Source organism: Argopecten irradians, chromosome 6 (assembly GCF_041381155.1).
Source record: "Argopecten irradians isolate NY chromosome 6, Ai_NY, whole genome shotgun sequence".
NCBI classification, from domain to species: domain Eukaryota; kingdom Metazoa; phylum Mollusca; class Bivalvia; order Pectinida; family Pectinidae; genus Argopecten; species Argopecten irradians.
In genome coordinates this window covers 36,986,381-37,004,736 of record NC_091139.1, presented here as the reverse complement: position 1 = coordinate 37,004,736, position 18,356 = coordinate 36,986,381, and the positions used below count along the sequence as shown (strand labels likewise).

Sequence of the window (18,356 nt, the reverse complement as noted above, 5' to 3'; positions counted from 1 at the left end):
AAAGAACTGATATTCCCATTCTTTCATATCTTTCATAATGAAAGTCCAAATTGAATATCATGACCAATATATGAATTACTTCTATGTGTTTGTAGTATTGATTCATAAGTGATATTGCCTAATTGAATAGGCGGTATCTCTCCTGACTTTAGTGAGATCAACCTCTATTTAGTGAACTACATAAAAAATGTACATGTATTATAATAGATGATGCCACCTGTACATTTTTGATAGACGATATCATTCAAAGTAATATCACCAAAGAACATTTTAAAGATATCTTGTTTGGTGATATAAAACATTAAATAGTAAAACGTAGTAAAAAGTATAATGGAATATAACATAGCAGAACTGGTCTTCCACTACCTTCTCAACGTGGCCCTGGCTGTTATTACCAATACGAACCTCAAATAAAAACAAAACAAAAATGTCATCAAACAATCTAGTGCAATTAATCTTAATATAGCGATGCACTTTTCGTTTCCCACAGGCACCGTATTACCAGCAGGACTGTAAGAAATGTAACGTTGCCTGTAGTCCCTACAGAGTGGAGCCGCTCCAGTGTCCTAACTGTGGACAACAGGCAAAATCCTGTCGCTGTCCTGACAGGTCGAACGATCAGCATGTAAACCCAAGGAAGGCTCACCTTAGCGAATACTGCCACAAGTGTAAGGCCGGTATTCTTTGTGGACACTGATCAAGCCTTGTCATCTGAGTAGATACGATGTGTCGAAATGTTTAAAAGAAAACTACATTTGATTTCGTCAAACAGACAAAAACTTACACTTTTCAACTTTCCTCTTTCACAGTCTTAATTACTAATTGAAATTCAGGACTTAAATTAAATAAAAATAATCTGTAGATCTCCAGAAACAATTAAATCAACATATGTATTGTCATTTTTCAATCAGATGTTGACATCAATGTAATGTTTTATTAATCAATAAAATAATGAATTCGACGACACCCTTGTTCTCATACGATTTAATTTATGTTTGAAGATGGCTTCGACTAAGAAAATAAAACAAGAATGTCGAAAAGGTAGCGAAATGGTACATCACAACCAACAACAATCTTTATATGTTTGGACACATCTAGATAGTTTTCAAACGTTTATACACTCTAGATTGCACCTAGATTTTGATTAAAACATAAAATGAAATCTAAAATAATTCTATGAGCAATAGGGTAAGTTCAAAAATGTGTTGACTGTGACTAAACCACACACAATGACAAACCTCATTGATAGCATTTATCTCTCTTTAAATTTGATATGAACGAAAAGTACTGGCGTTCCTATAATACAACATTTGCTATCGATAGTCCATAGTGCGACTGTTGTTTTTCTGTCTCAAAAACGAAATTGAAACTAAAAAATTACCCTGTACGTAGTATTTACCAGGAATACTCCTGGCTGAGTTCCCAATATATATATTTCCTGCATCATAGCCGAGATAAGGAATAATTTTCCTGGATGTGATTTATTACTGGACAGCCTCTAGGACCATAGCCGTCATGCCAGGTCAGCGTCACTATGGTTACTTCCGATGTCCGTCCTGTAACGGACACTGGGAGAGTGCACAGGTATTCCCCGTATCGAATGGGGCAAATGTAAGTATTGTTCTAACATACGGCACAAACGTTTAAGACAATATACCGTGTATGTGGTACATATTACAAATTTCTTTGCATCTCATTGATATCATACAATGTCCATGTACACTAAGTATGTATTTCTCACAAATTATTTTAACTGAAGTATTGCTTTCGGGAACTGTCAACACTTCCGCGGTTTCTCGTTTACGAAAAGTGCCGATGGTTTCCGATTTACTTCCTTGTTTGATAAATAACATTACAAACAAAACATGTTTTATGTAAATAGATATATATGTATGCTTTTATAAAGCCAAATAATGACATGGTTACTTGGTACAATGCGTGTGATTCCCACAATTTGTTTTGTTTTTCCTAAAAAAAAAAATTTGAAACACATCTTAATATTGTTTAGTAATTGATTACCAACCGTTATACATATAGTTTATCAAATTACGTCTGTTCGACTTCACTAAAGTAGTTGTACATGCATGGATACATTTTTACAGCGTCGACACTCCAGTGGTTACTTTCACTGTCGTTATACTAGTATCCATTCATGGACTATCTCATAGTTTTGTTTGTTTGTTTATTTTTACGTCCTATTAACAGCCAGGGTCATGTAAGGACGTGCCAGGTTTGTTGGTGGAGGAAAGCCGGAGTACCCAGAGAAAAACCACCGACCAGCGGTCAGTACCTGGCAACTATCTCATAGTAAAACTGAAGACAGTTCAGGAGAAAACACTCTCCAATTATAGGCAAACAGAAGGCAGTTAATTTAATCATTTGATGTGCATCAAAAATTGAATAAAAGTACATTATGGTTGACCTTGTGGCTTTAAAGTTGGAAGTCCCTCTTTGTAATCTGCAAAGGAAGTTTCTGCTGCCATGTGATTGGTCATTTGCATTCAGGTTAAATATGAACTAGTTTAGGGGTGGATATGACGACAGTGGTAGTAAGCTCTGGAGTATCGAGATTTATACTTTATATATACACCTCAAGGCGTTGGGAAAAGTTTAAATTAACTTAAAACATGTCTTTCCAAATGTCTGCATTAAGATCCAGGTTACATATATCATGTGTGAAATAGGACTCCTTCTACATTTTTTTGGATACGTACAACAAAGACTTATACACCTTATAACAATACAAACAAACAAATATGGAATAGGCTATTAGCAGAACATAAAAGAGAGGACTAGTCCGCTAAATCTGCCCATATTATTATTTTTTTGCCTAATATATATTTCAGATAAAAAGAAAGAAAAACCTTAATTTATACGGAACCTGTACAACAGTATATGCCATTAGTGTTGAAATGTTTTCGCCTGAACATTACGTGCAGTTCACATTTATAAATATGCTTTTTTATCGTCATCAACAGGAATACTTTAAACAGGATTGTAAGAAATGTAAGATAGCCTGTAGTCCCTACAGAGTGGAGCCGCTCCAGTGTCCTAACTGTGGACAACAGGCAGCATTCTGTTGTTGTCCCAGGTCGGGGACCAGCATCATGTGGACCCGAATAAGGCTCATCGCAGTGAACTCTGCCACAAATGTAGATCCGGTTACCCGTGTGGGAACTAATAAACTTCGCCATTTTGATGTTTGCTGACTATTACAATGTTGACATTTTCTTTCAGAGTATAAAATCTGTTGTTATCGGCCTGTTTCAACAATAAATTTATGGATGGTTGTAGGAAATTTGCACAATGTTATTCTGTCTCTATCATCTTAAATATCTAAAACTTTTCAAAATGATGCGTATTTTCAAATATTCTATAACTTATAGATTTAGAGTTATTCACATCACTCTCCCAGTTCTGTAAATACTTGTCATGTAATCGTATTTTGATAACCTGTTTTAACCTTTAAGGATTATAATCAGAAGTAAATTGTTTATTCCACAAGTAGCTCATCTCGCACTTGTTAAATATTTTACAAAACATACACATGTAACAGGCTTATTTTCAAAAATGATGAATGTAACAAAGAAGTCGGTATAAAGTTCCATTAAATTGACTACTTTTAGAATGAGTCAACCATGACCAATATGAGATTAATCTTTTCAAATGGGGTAATACCAAGCTTCCGTATACCATATATTTAAGGAGTACTGGCATAATTAAAATACTTAAAACAAAGTAATAATTTACAAAATTTCAAATGTACACACACGTTCAATTACTTTGAGATCAGTAAAACCCGATAATTCATAACAAAATTACAGAAATCAATTAAAGTTACTAAATCATTAGATTTACATAGATTTCTTAGGGTTTTGACTTCCTACAAACGTTCTTATACCTGAAATTAGAAAGTTTTCAAAATTACTGGCATAATAAAAATACTTAAAATAAAGTAATAATTTACAAAATTTCAAATGTACACACACGTTCAATTACTTTGAGATCAGTAAAACCCGATAATTCATAACAAAATTACAGAAATCAATTAAAGTTACTAAATCATTAGATTTACATAGATTTCTTAGGGTTTTTGACTTCCTACAAACGTTCTTATACCTGAAATTAGAAAGTTTTCAAAATTACAACATTTAATTTGAACTATTGGCAATGTTTATCAACGTTAAAATATCGCCAAACACAACAAGAAATTGTATCTGTCGGCATTGAACATCTTCGAGTTCGGAATCGAGGTCGCTGAAAATCTCATCCGGCTAATGGATACAGATGTATTTTATCGGTTACATTGGCATTGGCCTGATTAAGCGTAATAGCCGATACATTTACAGCGTATCTCAGTGGCGTAGAAAGAAACGTAATAGGGGGGGAGGGGGGGTTGGCCAAATTGCCATGCTAGCGCCAAAGGTGCGATATTTTGGTGTTTGGGGCGGGGGGGGGGGGGGGGGGGCGACAATCTCCTACGAGAAAAAAATATTACGGATTTAGAATGGCTAAGATGAGTTTAACGATGCATTTTGATGAATTTGCGAGCGCCGAAGACGCGAGAATTTGGTGTTTGAGGGGTCCGGGGGTCTCCCCCGGGAAATACATTACGATTTAGAATTTTACGACGCATTTTGATGAATGCGGGAGCGCTGGAAGGCGCGAGATTTGGGTGTTTGAGGAGGTCCGAGGGTCTCCCCCGGGTAAAAGTATTAGATTTAGAATGGCTGTGATGAGTTTTACGATATGTTTTAATGATTTTAAAGCGTTCTTAACATAACACTTTTTTTATTTAAAGTTACCTGCTTTAAGAATTGGTAATTGTGAATGCCGTCATATCTATGCAACTCGATCTGAACATACCGGCTTCACACCATCGGTACATTGTTGTTTAACACAAAATAATTATGAATTAATTGTTTTGCTAAGTCATATAAACAGATGAATCTTTTAAGAGACATTTTTTAAAATAGTACGTAGAATCCCCTGATTGACATTTTAAGTCTAGTTCATGAAAATGTGCAGGAGGACCCTTTTTTCTATCAAATGTGCAATTTTAGAACATTTCAGTGCGGCAAAAATGGGTGGGGGGGGCAACAAGAAATGTTTGCCCTCGTCCTGGAAACGGGGGAGGCATTTGCCCCCCCCCCCCCCTGACCCCCTAAAACCCCGACCCCCCATCTGCTAATTGCCATATTGTAAAACAGCTACTTAGTTCTATGAGAGCTTGTAAGGTTATTTGATGGAAATATGACAAGAAGTGAGAGGGTATTTTCACTCACGTTAATTATGTTATTTTATTTTACATAACTAAGTAGATGTCTATGTCATATCTCTCTATATCTAAGCTAAAATCTCTACTGTACAAGGTCTAATGGTTATATTGTAAGGAATATTTTTGACTTTGAATACAGTATAAGTAACACAGTAAAATTATAGATTATCATAGAACATAGGCTAGATTTTTTTTAAGTAAATCAGATGTAAAAAAGTTTTATATAATATGTGTCATATCGTGGAATGTCCACATTCTGAGGATTAGAGAGACTCACTAATAGGTATAATATAGGAAATGGTCATTCGACGGATATACACCTATAACTAGGATATATGTAGGGAATTTTACATTCGAAGGATATATATGTATAGCTAGGGTATTTACGGAAGATCATTAGTAGGGACAAGAGTCTATAACTAGTGATTTATAGGGATGCATGATCCAATTTTAGGACAGCGGATAGACATTATAACCTAATTGTAAGGATATACTAATGTATATCAGGAATATTAACTATGGATATCATGATACAAGAAATAAAACGTCCTTACTTAGGTCCGCATAAACTCATGGCTTATATTTATTAGTTTTTTGTCATTTTTTTCTCTTATTATAAAGTCTATATCTTAGGCCATTTTTTTAAAGTCTTATATAAAATAATTGGGTAGTTTCTTGTTTACGCGGAAATATGTACATAATATATCATGACAAATGAACATAAGAATAATGGCTAGAGGAAGCAGTATAAAACCGCTTTACTATAATATAATGAAACCTTCTTTATGGCTACAAAAACCTGTTACCAGTATAGGAATTTATTTACTAAGAGAAACTCTTCACAAAACTTTTGCATACGTTTCAACATTATTAGATATAACACAGTAATCAGGAACCTGTAGTCGATAAAATTTGTGTTTACAGGTCGATAGTAGAATATGTCCATTAGACAGATGAGATTTCCTTCATACTAATCATATGAAAAATAGTGACTAGGTCGGTCCTATTTATTTTCAGTTTTTCTCCATTTTGAACAAAATTGTTATACAAACCTTTTAAATATTGTTATTAACACAAAGTACACAACTTTTTACAATTAATTTTAGTCCTATTATTCTTTTTCTATCTTTTATTACATTATTTTTTAGCGATTTAGTCCCTTTAAGCGGTTTCCCTAAATTGTTTCTTTTTTCATCACAATTTGTTCTATATTATTTTATAAAAGTATTATCAAAAACACTGGTATCTTGGGAGTCATTAAGACTTTTTATCGATATTGTCAGGATATGTAATTATTTACCAAAGTAATGTGTTATAATGTTACATGAATATTAATAAGGAAAATAGTCATTGTAACAACATCAGGTAAGTATGAAATACAATAAGAAAATAAAAATAAAAGGCGTCGAAAAAAACCAGCGAAACATAACATATTACGCACAGATAATACCACAACATGCCAAGCTTTTAGATAGGGTGATATTACGTGTAGATATAGTATTTATTTGTTTACCTGTTTATAACCTCTGATATCAGTTGCCCCGATGACACTAATGATATTATTTCACGAAAATGAAAATGAAAATACATCTGGCTAATTACCGAATACTATCAGCCTTTATCGTATTTAATAAAATGAACCAGACATTATGTAACGTGATCATACATCAGTATATCGGTCAGCATGCCAGGACCACGTCAGTACGGGTACTTCCTCTGTCCATCCTGTAATGCTAACTGGGAGAGTGCTCAGGTCTTCTCAATGGGAAACGGGGTTAATGTACGTATGTGATGAAAATATGAAGCATTTAAGAGTGAAATTTATACTAATTAGATTTTTTATTACATCTTAGTGTATTTAAAGTTATTATAAAGTTTTAGCAGGAAATGCTGAAAAATGAAAAAAATTTATAACCGAAAAAAAATCAAGGACACTGAGCACTGATACCCTAATTTTATTTCAGAAAGACCAACCTTTTCTCTTTTGAACTACATCATTCTAGAAAATGTTAGTCATCAAAACTTTTTCTACAGAGCGTTGAATCTGTAAAAAGCTGTAAAAATTGTATTTTCATCTTCAAAATTTAGAGGGTAGGGGTAAATATACTGCTATTCTGAACAAAACCAATGTATTAATCGTGTGATATTATTATTTCTGAAAGAAAACATTGGTATTGCCAATTATGCAAATATTTCCACTCACCAGACAACCAGAAAAATAGTGCTTTAGGTGGTGTTGTTATGTGTATGGTCAAAACAGTGATATTCCGATAAAATCACAATTGCCGTCCAATAGCTACTTTAGATTCACAGTAAATCAAAATCAGGTACACCACCATATTATTTTTATTTTCCATTTTCATTTTTTGGTATATATTCCTATTTCCAAAAACCGATATTAGAAAAATGTTAGTCATCAGATAAATTTGACTTTTCACCAGAGCAGATCCTTAAAACATGGACTATGCTTTCTATTTTAAGGCGCACAAGTAAAGAACTGATATTCCCATTCTTTCATATCTTTCATAATGAAAGTCCAAATTGAATATCATGACCAATATATGAATTGCTTCTATGTGTTTGTAGTATTGATTCATAAGTGATATTGCCTAATTGAATAGGCGGTATCTCTCCTGACTTTAGTGAGATCAACCCCTATTTAGTGAGACTACATAAAATGTACATGTATTATAATAGATGATGCCACCTGTACATTTTTGATAGACGATATCATTCAAAGTAATATCATCAAAGAACTTTTAAAGATATCTTGTTTGGTAATATAAAACATTAAATATTAAAACGACGTCCTATAAAGGAATATAACATTTGCAGTAACTGGTCTTCCACTACCTTCTCAACGTGGCCCTGGCTGTTGTTACCATATACGAACCTCAAATAAAAACAAAACAAAAATGTCATCAAAATCAATCTAGTGCAATTAATCTTAATATAGCGATGCTTTTCAACTTTCCTCTTTCACAGTCTATAATTACTAATTGAAATTCAGGACTTAAATTAAATAAAAATAAGTCTGTAGATCTCCAGAAACAATTAATTCAACATATGTATTGTCATTTTTCATTCAATCAGAATCAGTTTGACATCAATGTAATGTTTTTCTATTAATCAATAAAATAATGAATTCGACGACACCCTTGTTCTCATACGATTTAATTTATGTTTGAAGATGGCTTCGACTAAGAAAATAAAACAAGAATGTCGAAAAGGTAGCGAAATGGTACATCACAATTATCAACAATCTTCATATGTTTGGACACATCTAGATAGTTTTCAGACGTTTATACACTCTAGATTGCACCTAAATTTTGATTAAAACATAAAATGAAATCTAAAATAATTCTATGAGCAATAGGGTAAGTTCAAAAATGTGTTGACTGTGACTAAACCACACACAATGACAAACCTCATTGATAGCATTTATCTCTCTTTAAATTTGATATGAACGAAAAGTACTGGCGTTCCTATTATACAACATTTGCTATCGATAGTCCATAGTGCGACTGTTGTTTTTCTGTCTCAAAAACGAAATTGAAACTAAAAACTACTGTACGTAGTATTTTCCAGGAATACTCCTGGCTGAGTTCCCAATAATGCGGTTGGTTATTTGCACGTTCGTGTTGTTCTCAGTCTTGTTTAAATGAAAACATCATGTTTAGATGTCCCTAATGTCAGGCGCCATATATTGAAGGAAAGCAACTTGATAGGTCAGAATTGGTTTTTTTTTCTCCCATACTTCACAGGAATATCTCGTGGTTGCTAGGGAAAAGATAACTCTTTCTCATCGCTCGAACATTTGTGTACAGAACTGGTCGAATCCTGAACTCGTCACATATAAGGCAAATCCTGATTATCAAAATAGCACTATGTTTCAATACACGTTTAATCTAATGTATTTTATATGTTATGGAACAATACTTGATTTTAAGATAAACATGCAGATATATGCTGAACTATTTGAAAAACCTCGAATTTTTAGCTTTTACCGACTTTTACTGTGATACCAGTCAAAAGTCTGATATTGTGTTTTTATAATCAATTTTAGGTAGATAACCTTGTTGACGTGACATACTACACTAATTAGAAACAAATCAAATACAGGTAGAAGCTGTCGGGATTTTTGTTATTGTCTCATCCATTATTTATTATTGATGCCATACGCATCTGGTTGAAATATCAGAGTACGACTTCTTGGTTTTCATAATACTGTTGTTGAACTAAGAGTTGTAATCTATTACTAGTTAGAATAATTTCTTCCGGGTGGAAGTATTCATAGATCATTTGACAATATCCCATCAAGGGTCACGTAATTGTTGACCTTGTCAAGTTGGTCGCAATCAAAATGTTTACTAGTTCCAGAATCTTAGAATTGCGTTTTTTAACATAGGGACAGACGGACATTTTTAATGCTCTTTGTTCATAACAAAAGCATATTAAAACAATTGCATGGATATTGTAATTATCAATCTGGGTACCACAGCATATTCTAGTAAAAGGATAAGTTGACAAAGGGAGAAAAAATACTAATTGTAAATTAAACATTAAAAACGAACACAATTTTTCAACGTTTTATATGTAAGCATAGAGTTCAATTAGTCTCATTAAACGTTATTTTAACATTTGGCCGTAAGCTCAAACATTATAGATCAAATAATACATTATGAGGTCATTGCGGCGGAGTTTGGTGACTATCATTCTAATATATAATGAACATTCATTGCACCAGTTTGCTGACTATTACAATTGGTGACATATTTCTTTCATAGTATAAAATCCTAGTTGATTATCGGCCCTGTTTTTCAACATAAAAATTAAGGGGATGGTTGTAGGAAAATTTGCACAATGTTAGTTTCTGTCTCTATCATACATGTAATATCTAAAACTTTCTCCAAGATTGATTGCGTATTTTCAAATAATCTAAAAACTTCTAGGATTTTAATAGTTATTCATCATAACATCTCCCGCATTTCTGTAAATACTTGTTCATGTCAATGTTATTTGCTACCCTGTATTTTAAAAAACCATTAGAGGATTATATTCAGAAGGTGGGGTAAGATTGTTTTATTCCACAAGAAAGCTAATCTCCGCACTTGTTAAACAGACTTTTACAATACATACACAAGTAACAGGCCTTTCAATCTTTCGAAAAATGCATGAATGCTAACAGAAGACAGTCTGTTATATAAAAGTTCCCATTAAATTGACTACTTTTTTAGAACTGAGATCAACCCATTACCCAAGATAAAGTATTAAATTCTTTTTCAAATGGGAGGTATAACCAATCTTTCCGTATACCAAATCTTTAAGGATGAGTAATGGCCATAAATGTAAAATACTTAAAACAAAGTAATAATTTACAAAATTTCAAATGTACACACACGTTCAATTACTTTGAGATCAGTAAAAAACCCGATAATTCATAACAAAATTACAGAAATCAATTAAAGTTACTAAATCATTAGATTTACATAGATTTCTTAGGGTTTTGACTTCCTACAAACGTTCTTATACCTGAAATTAGAAAGTTTTCAAAATTACTGGCATAATAAAAATACTTAAAATAAAGTAATAATTTACAAAATTTCAAATGTACACACACGTTCAATTACTTTGAGATCAGTAAAACCCGATAATTTCATAACAAAATTACAGAAATCAATTAAAGTTACTAAATCATTAAGATTTACATAGATTTCTTAGGGTTTTTGACTTCCTACAAACGTTCTTTATACCCTGAAATTAGAAAGTTTTCAAAATTACAACATTTAATTTGAACTATTGGCAATGTTTATCAACGTTAAAATATCGCCAAACACAACAAGAAATTGTATCTGTCGGCATTGAACATCTTCGAGTTCGGAATCGAGGTCGCTGAAAATCTCATCCGGCTAATGGATACAGATGTATTTTATCGGTTAACATTGGCCTGATTAAGCGTAATAGCCGATACATTTACAGCGTATCTCAGTGGCGTAGAAAGAAACGTAATAGGGGGGAGGGGGGTTGGCCAAATTGCCATGCTAGCGCCAAAGGTGCGATATTTTGGTGTTTGGGGGCGGGGGGGGGGGGGCGACAATCTCCTAACGAGAAAAAAATAATATTCGATTTAGAATGGGTATTATGGCTAACGATGAGTTTACACGTAGTGTCATATAATTCTTGATGACTTTGCGAGCGCCGGCGAAGAAAGACGCGAGAAATTGGGTGGTATTGTTTGAGTGGGTCCCGGGGGTCCTCCCCCGTTAAAATACATTACGATATTCTAGAATTTTTACCGACTGTCATTATTGATGAATTTTGGGTGATCGCTGGAAGGCGCGAAGATTTGGGTTTTTGAATGAGGGAGGTCCGGAGGGTCTCCCCCGAGGTTTTTATTAAGGTATTAGATTTAATAATGGAACTTGCTGACTGAAGTTAGTTTTTACGATATGTATTTAATGATTTTTAAAGCCGTTCTTCAAAACATTCATCACTTTTATTTTATTTCAAATCGTTACCTGCTTTGAAGAATTGGTAAAATGTGAATGCCGTCATATCTATGCAACTCGATCTGAACATACCGGCTTCACACCATCGGTACATTGTTGTTTTTAACACAAAATAAATTATGAATTAATTGTTTTGCTAAGTCATATAAACAGATGAATCTTTTAAGAGACATTTTTTAAAATAGTACGTAGAATCCCCTGATTGACATTTTAAGTCTAGTTCATGAAAATGTGCAGGAGGACCCTTTTTTCTATCAAATGTGCAATTTTAGAACATTTCAGTCGGCAAAAATGGAGGGGGGGGGGCAACAAGAAATGTTTGCCCTCGTCCTGGGAAACGGGGAGGCATTTGCCCCCCCCCCTGACCCCCTAAAACCCCGACCCCACCTCCCACACCCGCTCCGTACGCCCCTGTATCTGCATTGCCAAGTAAAACAGCATATGATCAAAAGAAGTTTATTTATAGCTATATGAGTGAACAATCATGACAAGGAAGCTGGAGAGGTATTTTCAACCCGTAATAACTTATGTAATCTTATTTTACATTAAATCAGGTGTACATGTTTACATCTATTCAATCAAACAAATATATATTCATAGTTTTACAAGATTAAAGTTAATGTTCATATTTTGCCCCAATTTGAATACAAATAAAGTACCACATAGAAATATAGATAATATAGTTAGGGCTCCTGATTTATTTTTAAAGCTAAAACAGCAGAATGTTAAAAAAGTGTTATAAAACTAGTGAACATAAAGTGGGGATTGTCCCCATTAAACGTGGGATAGAATAGAAACTTAAACTAGGTATAATAAAGGGGAATGTCATTTTTTTTAAACATTTAAAGACACTAGAACTAAGGATATATAGGAAATTTCCATTAGACGGATATATGTTATAGCTAGGGCTATATAAGGAAAGTCCATTAGACGGATAAAGACTATAACTAGAGATATATAGGGAATGGCCATTAGACGGACAGACATTATAAACTACGTGTAAGGATATACAATGTATACGGAATGTCAAATATTGATATAATGATAAAAGAAATACACGTATTTACTTAGTCCGTTAAACATGCCTATATTATTAGTTTTTTCGCCATTTTTTTCCTTATTAAAAAGTCTATATATTAGGCCATTTTTTTAAAAGCCTAATAATATTTGCAGGTTTAGCGGAATAGTACATAATATCATGACAAATTGAAAATAAAATAATGGTAGAAGCAAGTATAAAAACCATATAATATAATGAAAACCCTTCTTTATGGCTACAAAAACCTGTACAGTATAGGATTATTTACACTTAGAAACTCTTCAACAATAAACTTTTGCATTACGTTTGCAACATTTATTAGAAATTTTTAACACAGTAAATCAGGAAACAACTGTAGTCGATAAAATAGGGCGGAACGAATTTTCAGTCGATCAGTACGAATATGTCCATTCAGACAGATGAGATCAAATTTCCTTCATAATAATAAGTGAAATAGTGGACTGAGGTCGGTCCTATTTAATTTTCAGTTTTTTCTCCATTTTGATACTCAAAAATTTGTTTAGAATACCAACTTTTTAAATATTGTTAATAACCCCAACATACCCCCCATACCCCCCCCCCAACCCCAACCTCCCCCAAACCATCCCCCCCCCCCTTCGTCCTATTATTTCTTTTAATCTTTTATAACATGATTTTTTAGCAGATTTAGTCCCTTTAAGAGCGGTTTTCCTACAACTGTTCTTGTTTTTCATCACAATTTGTTCTATATTTTATAAAAGTATTATCAAAAACACCTGGTATCTTGGGAGTCATAAGACATTTTATCGATATTGTCAGGATATGTAATTATTTACCAAAGTAATGTTGTTATAATGTATACGCAATTAATATTAATAAGGAAAAATATTCATTGTAACAACATCAGTAAAAAGTATGAAAAACAATAAGAAGAATAAAAATAAACAGGCGTCGAAAAAAAACAGCGAAGACATAACAAATATACGCACAGATAATACCACAACATGCCAAGCATTTATATAGGGTGATATTACACTGTAGATATAGTAATTATATTTGTTTACCTGTTTATAACCTCTGATATCAGTTGCCCCGATGACACTAATGTATTATTTCACGAAAATGAAAATGAAAATACATCTGGCGAATTGCCGAATACTATCAGCCTTTATCGTATCTAATAAAATGAACCAGACATTATGTAACGTGATCATACATCAGTATATCGGTCAGCATGCCAGGACCACGTCAGTACGGGTACTTCCTCTGTCCATCCTGTAATGCTAACTGGGAGAGTGCTCAGGTCTTCTCAATGGGAAACGGGGTTAATGTACGTATGTGATGAAAATATGAAGCATTTAAGAGTGAAATTTATACTAATTAGATTTTTTATTACATCTTAGTGTATTTAAAGTTATTATAAAGTTTTAGCAGGAAATGCTGAAAAATGAAAAAAATTTATAACCGAAAAAAAATCAAGGACACTGAGCACTGATACCCTAATTTTATTTCAGAAAGACCAACCTTTTCTCTTTTGAACTACATCATTCTAGAAAATGTTAGTCATCAAAACTTTTTCTACAGAGCGTTGAATCTGTAAAAAGCTGTAAAAATTGTATTTTCATCTTCAAAATTTAGAGGGTAGGGGTAAATATACTGCTATTCTGAACAAAACCAATGTATTAATCGTGTGATATTATTATTTCTGAAAGAAAACATTGGTATTGCCAATTATGCAAATATTTCCACTCACCAGACAACCAGAAAAATAGTGCTTTAGGTGGTGTTGTTATGTGTATGGTCAAAACAGTGATATTCCGATAAAATCACAATTGCCGTCCAATAGCTACTTTAGATTCACAGTAAATCAAAATCAGGTACACCACCATATTATTTTTATTTTCCATTTTCATTTTTTGGTATATATTCCTATTTCCAAAAACCGATATTAGAAAAATGTTAGTCATCAGATAAATTTGACTTTTCACCAGAGCAGATCCTTAAAACATGGACTATGCTTTCTATTTTAAGGCGCACAAGTAAAGAACTGATATTCCCATTCTTTCATATCTTTCATAATGAAAGTCCAAATTGAATATCATGACCAATATATGAATTGCTTCTATGTGTTTGTAGTATTGATTCATAAGTGATATTGCCTAATTGAATAGGCGGTATCTCTCCTGACTTTAGTGAGATCAACCCCTATTTAGTGAGACTACATAAAATGTACATGTATTATAATAGATGATGCCACCTGTACATTTTTGATAGACGATATCATTCAAAGTAATATCATCAAAGAACTTTTAAAGATATCTTGTTTGGTAATATAAAACATTAAATATTAAAACGACGTCCTATAAAGGAATATAACATGGCAGAACTGGTCTTCCACTACCTTCTCAACGTGGCCCTGGCTGTTGTTACCAATACGAACCTCAAATAAAAACAAAACAAAAATGTCATCAAACAATCTAGTGCAATTAATCTTAATATAGCGATGCTTTTCAACTTTCCTCTTTCACAGTCTTAATTACTAATTGAAATTCAGGACTTAAATTAAATAAAAATAATCTGTAGATCTCCAGAAACAATTAAATCAACATATGTATTGTCATTTTTCAATCAGATGTTGACATCAATGTAATGTTTTATTAATCAATAAAATAATGAATTCGACGACACCCTTGTTCTCATACGATTTAATTTATGTTTGAAGATGGCTTCGACTAAGAAAATAAAACAAGAATGTCGAAAAGGTAGCGAAATGGTACATCACAATTATCAACAATCTTCATATGTTTGGACACATCTAGATAGTTTTCAGACGTTTATACACTCTAGATTGCACCTAAATTTTGATTAAAACATAAAATGAAATCTAAAATAATTCTATGAGCAATAGGGTAAGTTCAAAAATGTGTTGACTGTGACTAAACCACACACAATGACAAACCTCATTGATAGCATTTATCTCTCTTTAAATTTGATATGAACGAAAAGTACTGGCGTTCCTATTATACAACATTTGCTATCGATAGTCCATAGTGCGACTGTTGTTTTTCTGTCTCAAAAACGAAATTGAAACTAAAAACTACTGTACGTAGTATTTTCCAGGAATACTCCTGGCTGAGTTCCCAATAATGCGGTTGGTTATTGCACGTTCGTGTTGTTCTCAGTCTTGTTTAAATGAAAACATCATGTTAGATGTCCCTAATGTCAGGCGCCATATATTGAAGGAAAGCAACTTGATAGGTCAGAATTGGTTTTTTCTCCCATACTTCACAGGAATATCTCGTGGTTGCTAGGGAAAAGATAACTCTTTCTCATCGCTCGAACATTTGTGTACAGAACTGGTCGAATCCTGAACTCGTCACATATAAGGCAAATCCTGATTATCAAAATAGCACTATGTTTCAATACACGTTTAATCTAATGTATTTTATATGTTATGGAACAATACTTGATTTTAAGATATGCAGATATATGCTGAACTATTTGAAAAACCTCGAATTTTTAGCTTTTACCGACTTTTACTGTGATACCAGTCAAAAGTCTGATATTGTGTTTTTATAATCAATTTTAGGTAGATAACCTTGTTGACGTGACATACTACTAATTAGAAACAAATCAAATACAGGTAGAAGCTGTCGGGATTTTTGTTATTGTCTCATCCATTATTTATTATTGATGCCATACGCATCTGGTTGAAATATCAGAGTACGACTTCTTGGTTTTCATAATACTGTTGTTGAACTAAGAGTTGTAATCTATTACTAGTTAGAATAATTTCTTCCGGGTGGAAGTATTCATAGATCATTTGACAATATCCCATCAAGGGTCACGTTTTGTTGACCTTTCAAGTTGGCCAATCAAAATGTTACTTCCAGAATCTTAGAAGTGCGTTTAAAGGGACAGACGGACATTTTTTTCTCTTTTTTTTATAACATATTCGATTATGGTACACAGCATTTGTTAAATGGATAAGATGAGCTAAGGAGAAAAAATAATATTGTTAATTAACCATTATAAACGTACACAATTTTTCAATGTTTTTATGTAAGCAGAGTTCATTAGTTCATTAAACGTTATAACATTTGGCCGTAGCCAAACATATTGATCAATATACATAGTTCTTTGGGCGGATAAGGTACTACATTCTAATATATAATGAAATTCATTGCCAGTTTGCTGACTATTACAATGTTGACATTTTCTTTCAGAGTATAAAATCTGTTGTTATCGGCCTGTTTCAACAATAAATTTATGGATGGTTGTAGGAAATTTGCACAATGTTATTCTGTCTCTATCATCTTAAATATCTAAAACTTTTCAAAATGATGCGTATTTTCAAATATTCTATAACTTATAGATTTAGAGTTATTCACATCACTCTCCCAGTTCTGTAAATACTTGTCATGTAATCGTATTTTGATAACCTGTTTTAACCTTTAAGGATTATAATCAGAAGTAAATTGTTTATTCCACAAGTAGCTCATCTCGCACTTGTTAAATATTTTACAAAACATACACATGTAACAGGCTTATTTTCAAAAATGATGAATGTAACAAAGAAGTCGGTATAAAGTTCCATTAAATTGACTACTTTTAGAATGAGTCAACCATGACCAATATGAGATTAATCTTTTCAAATGGGGTAATACCAAGCTTCCGTATACCATATATTTAAGGAGTACTGGCATAATTAAAATACTTAAAACAAAGTAATAATTTACAAAATTTCAAATGTACACACACGTTCAATTACTTTGAGATCAGTAAAACCCGATAATTCATAACAAAATTACAGAAATCAATTAAAGTTACTAAATCATTAGATTTACATAGATTTCTTAGGGTTTTGACTTCCTACAAACGTTCTTATACCTGAAAATTAGAAAGTTTTCAAAATTACTGGCATAATAAAAATACTTAAAATAAAGTAATAATTTACAAAATTTCAAATGTACACACACGTTCAATTACTTTGAGATCAGTAAAACCCGATAATTCATAACAAAATTACAGAAATCAATTAAAGTTACTAAATCATTAGATTTACATAGATTTCTTAGGGTTTTTGACTTCCTACAAACGTTCTTATACCTGAAATTAGAAAGTTTTCAAAATTACAACATTTAATTTGAACTATTGGCAATGTTTATCAACGTTAAAATATCGCCAAACACAACAAGAAATTGTATCTGTCGGCATTGAACATCTTCGAGTTCGGAATCGAGGTCGCTGAAAATCTCATCCGGCTAATGGATACAGATGTATTTTATCGGTTACATTGGCCTGATTAAGCGTAATAGCCGATACATTTACAGCGTATCTCAGTGGCGTAGAAAGAAACGTAATAGGGGGGAGGGGGGGTTGGCCAAATTGCCATGCTAGCGCCAAAGGTGCGATATTTTGGTGTTTGGGGCGGGGGGGGGCGACAATCTCCTACGAGAAAAAAATATTACGATTTAGAATGGCTAAGATGAGTTTAACGATGCATTTTGATGAATTTGCGAGCGCCGAAGACGCGAGAATTTGGTGTTTG

The 18,356-nt window shown here is 32.9% G+C and overlaps 1 protein-coding gene across 1 annotated transcript in view; it reads left to right on the top strand.

The window, feature by feature from the left end:
- Window positions 1–1,389: 1,389 nt before the first annotated feature.
- The window catches only part of LOC138325778 (zygote arrest protein 2.L-like), a 31,421-nt gene continuing 14,454 nt past the window's right edge, over window positions 1,390–18,356 (top strand). The window contains exons 1-2 of the mRNA XM_069271664.1: window positions 1,390–1,611; window positions 2,979–3,091. Coding sequence (XP_069127765.1) covers window positions 1,516–1,611; window positions 2,979–3,091 — 209 coding nt within the window. The 5' untranslated portion in view covers window positions 1,390–1,515. The remainder of the gene's footprint in view (window positions 1,612–2,978; window positions 3,092–18,356) is intronic.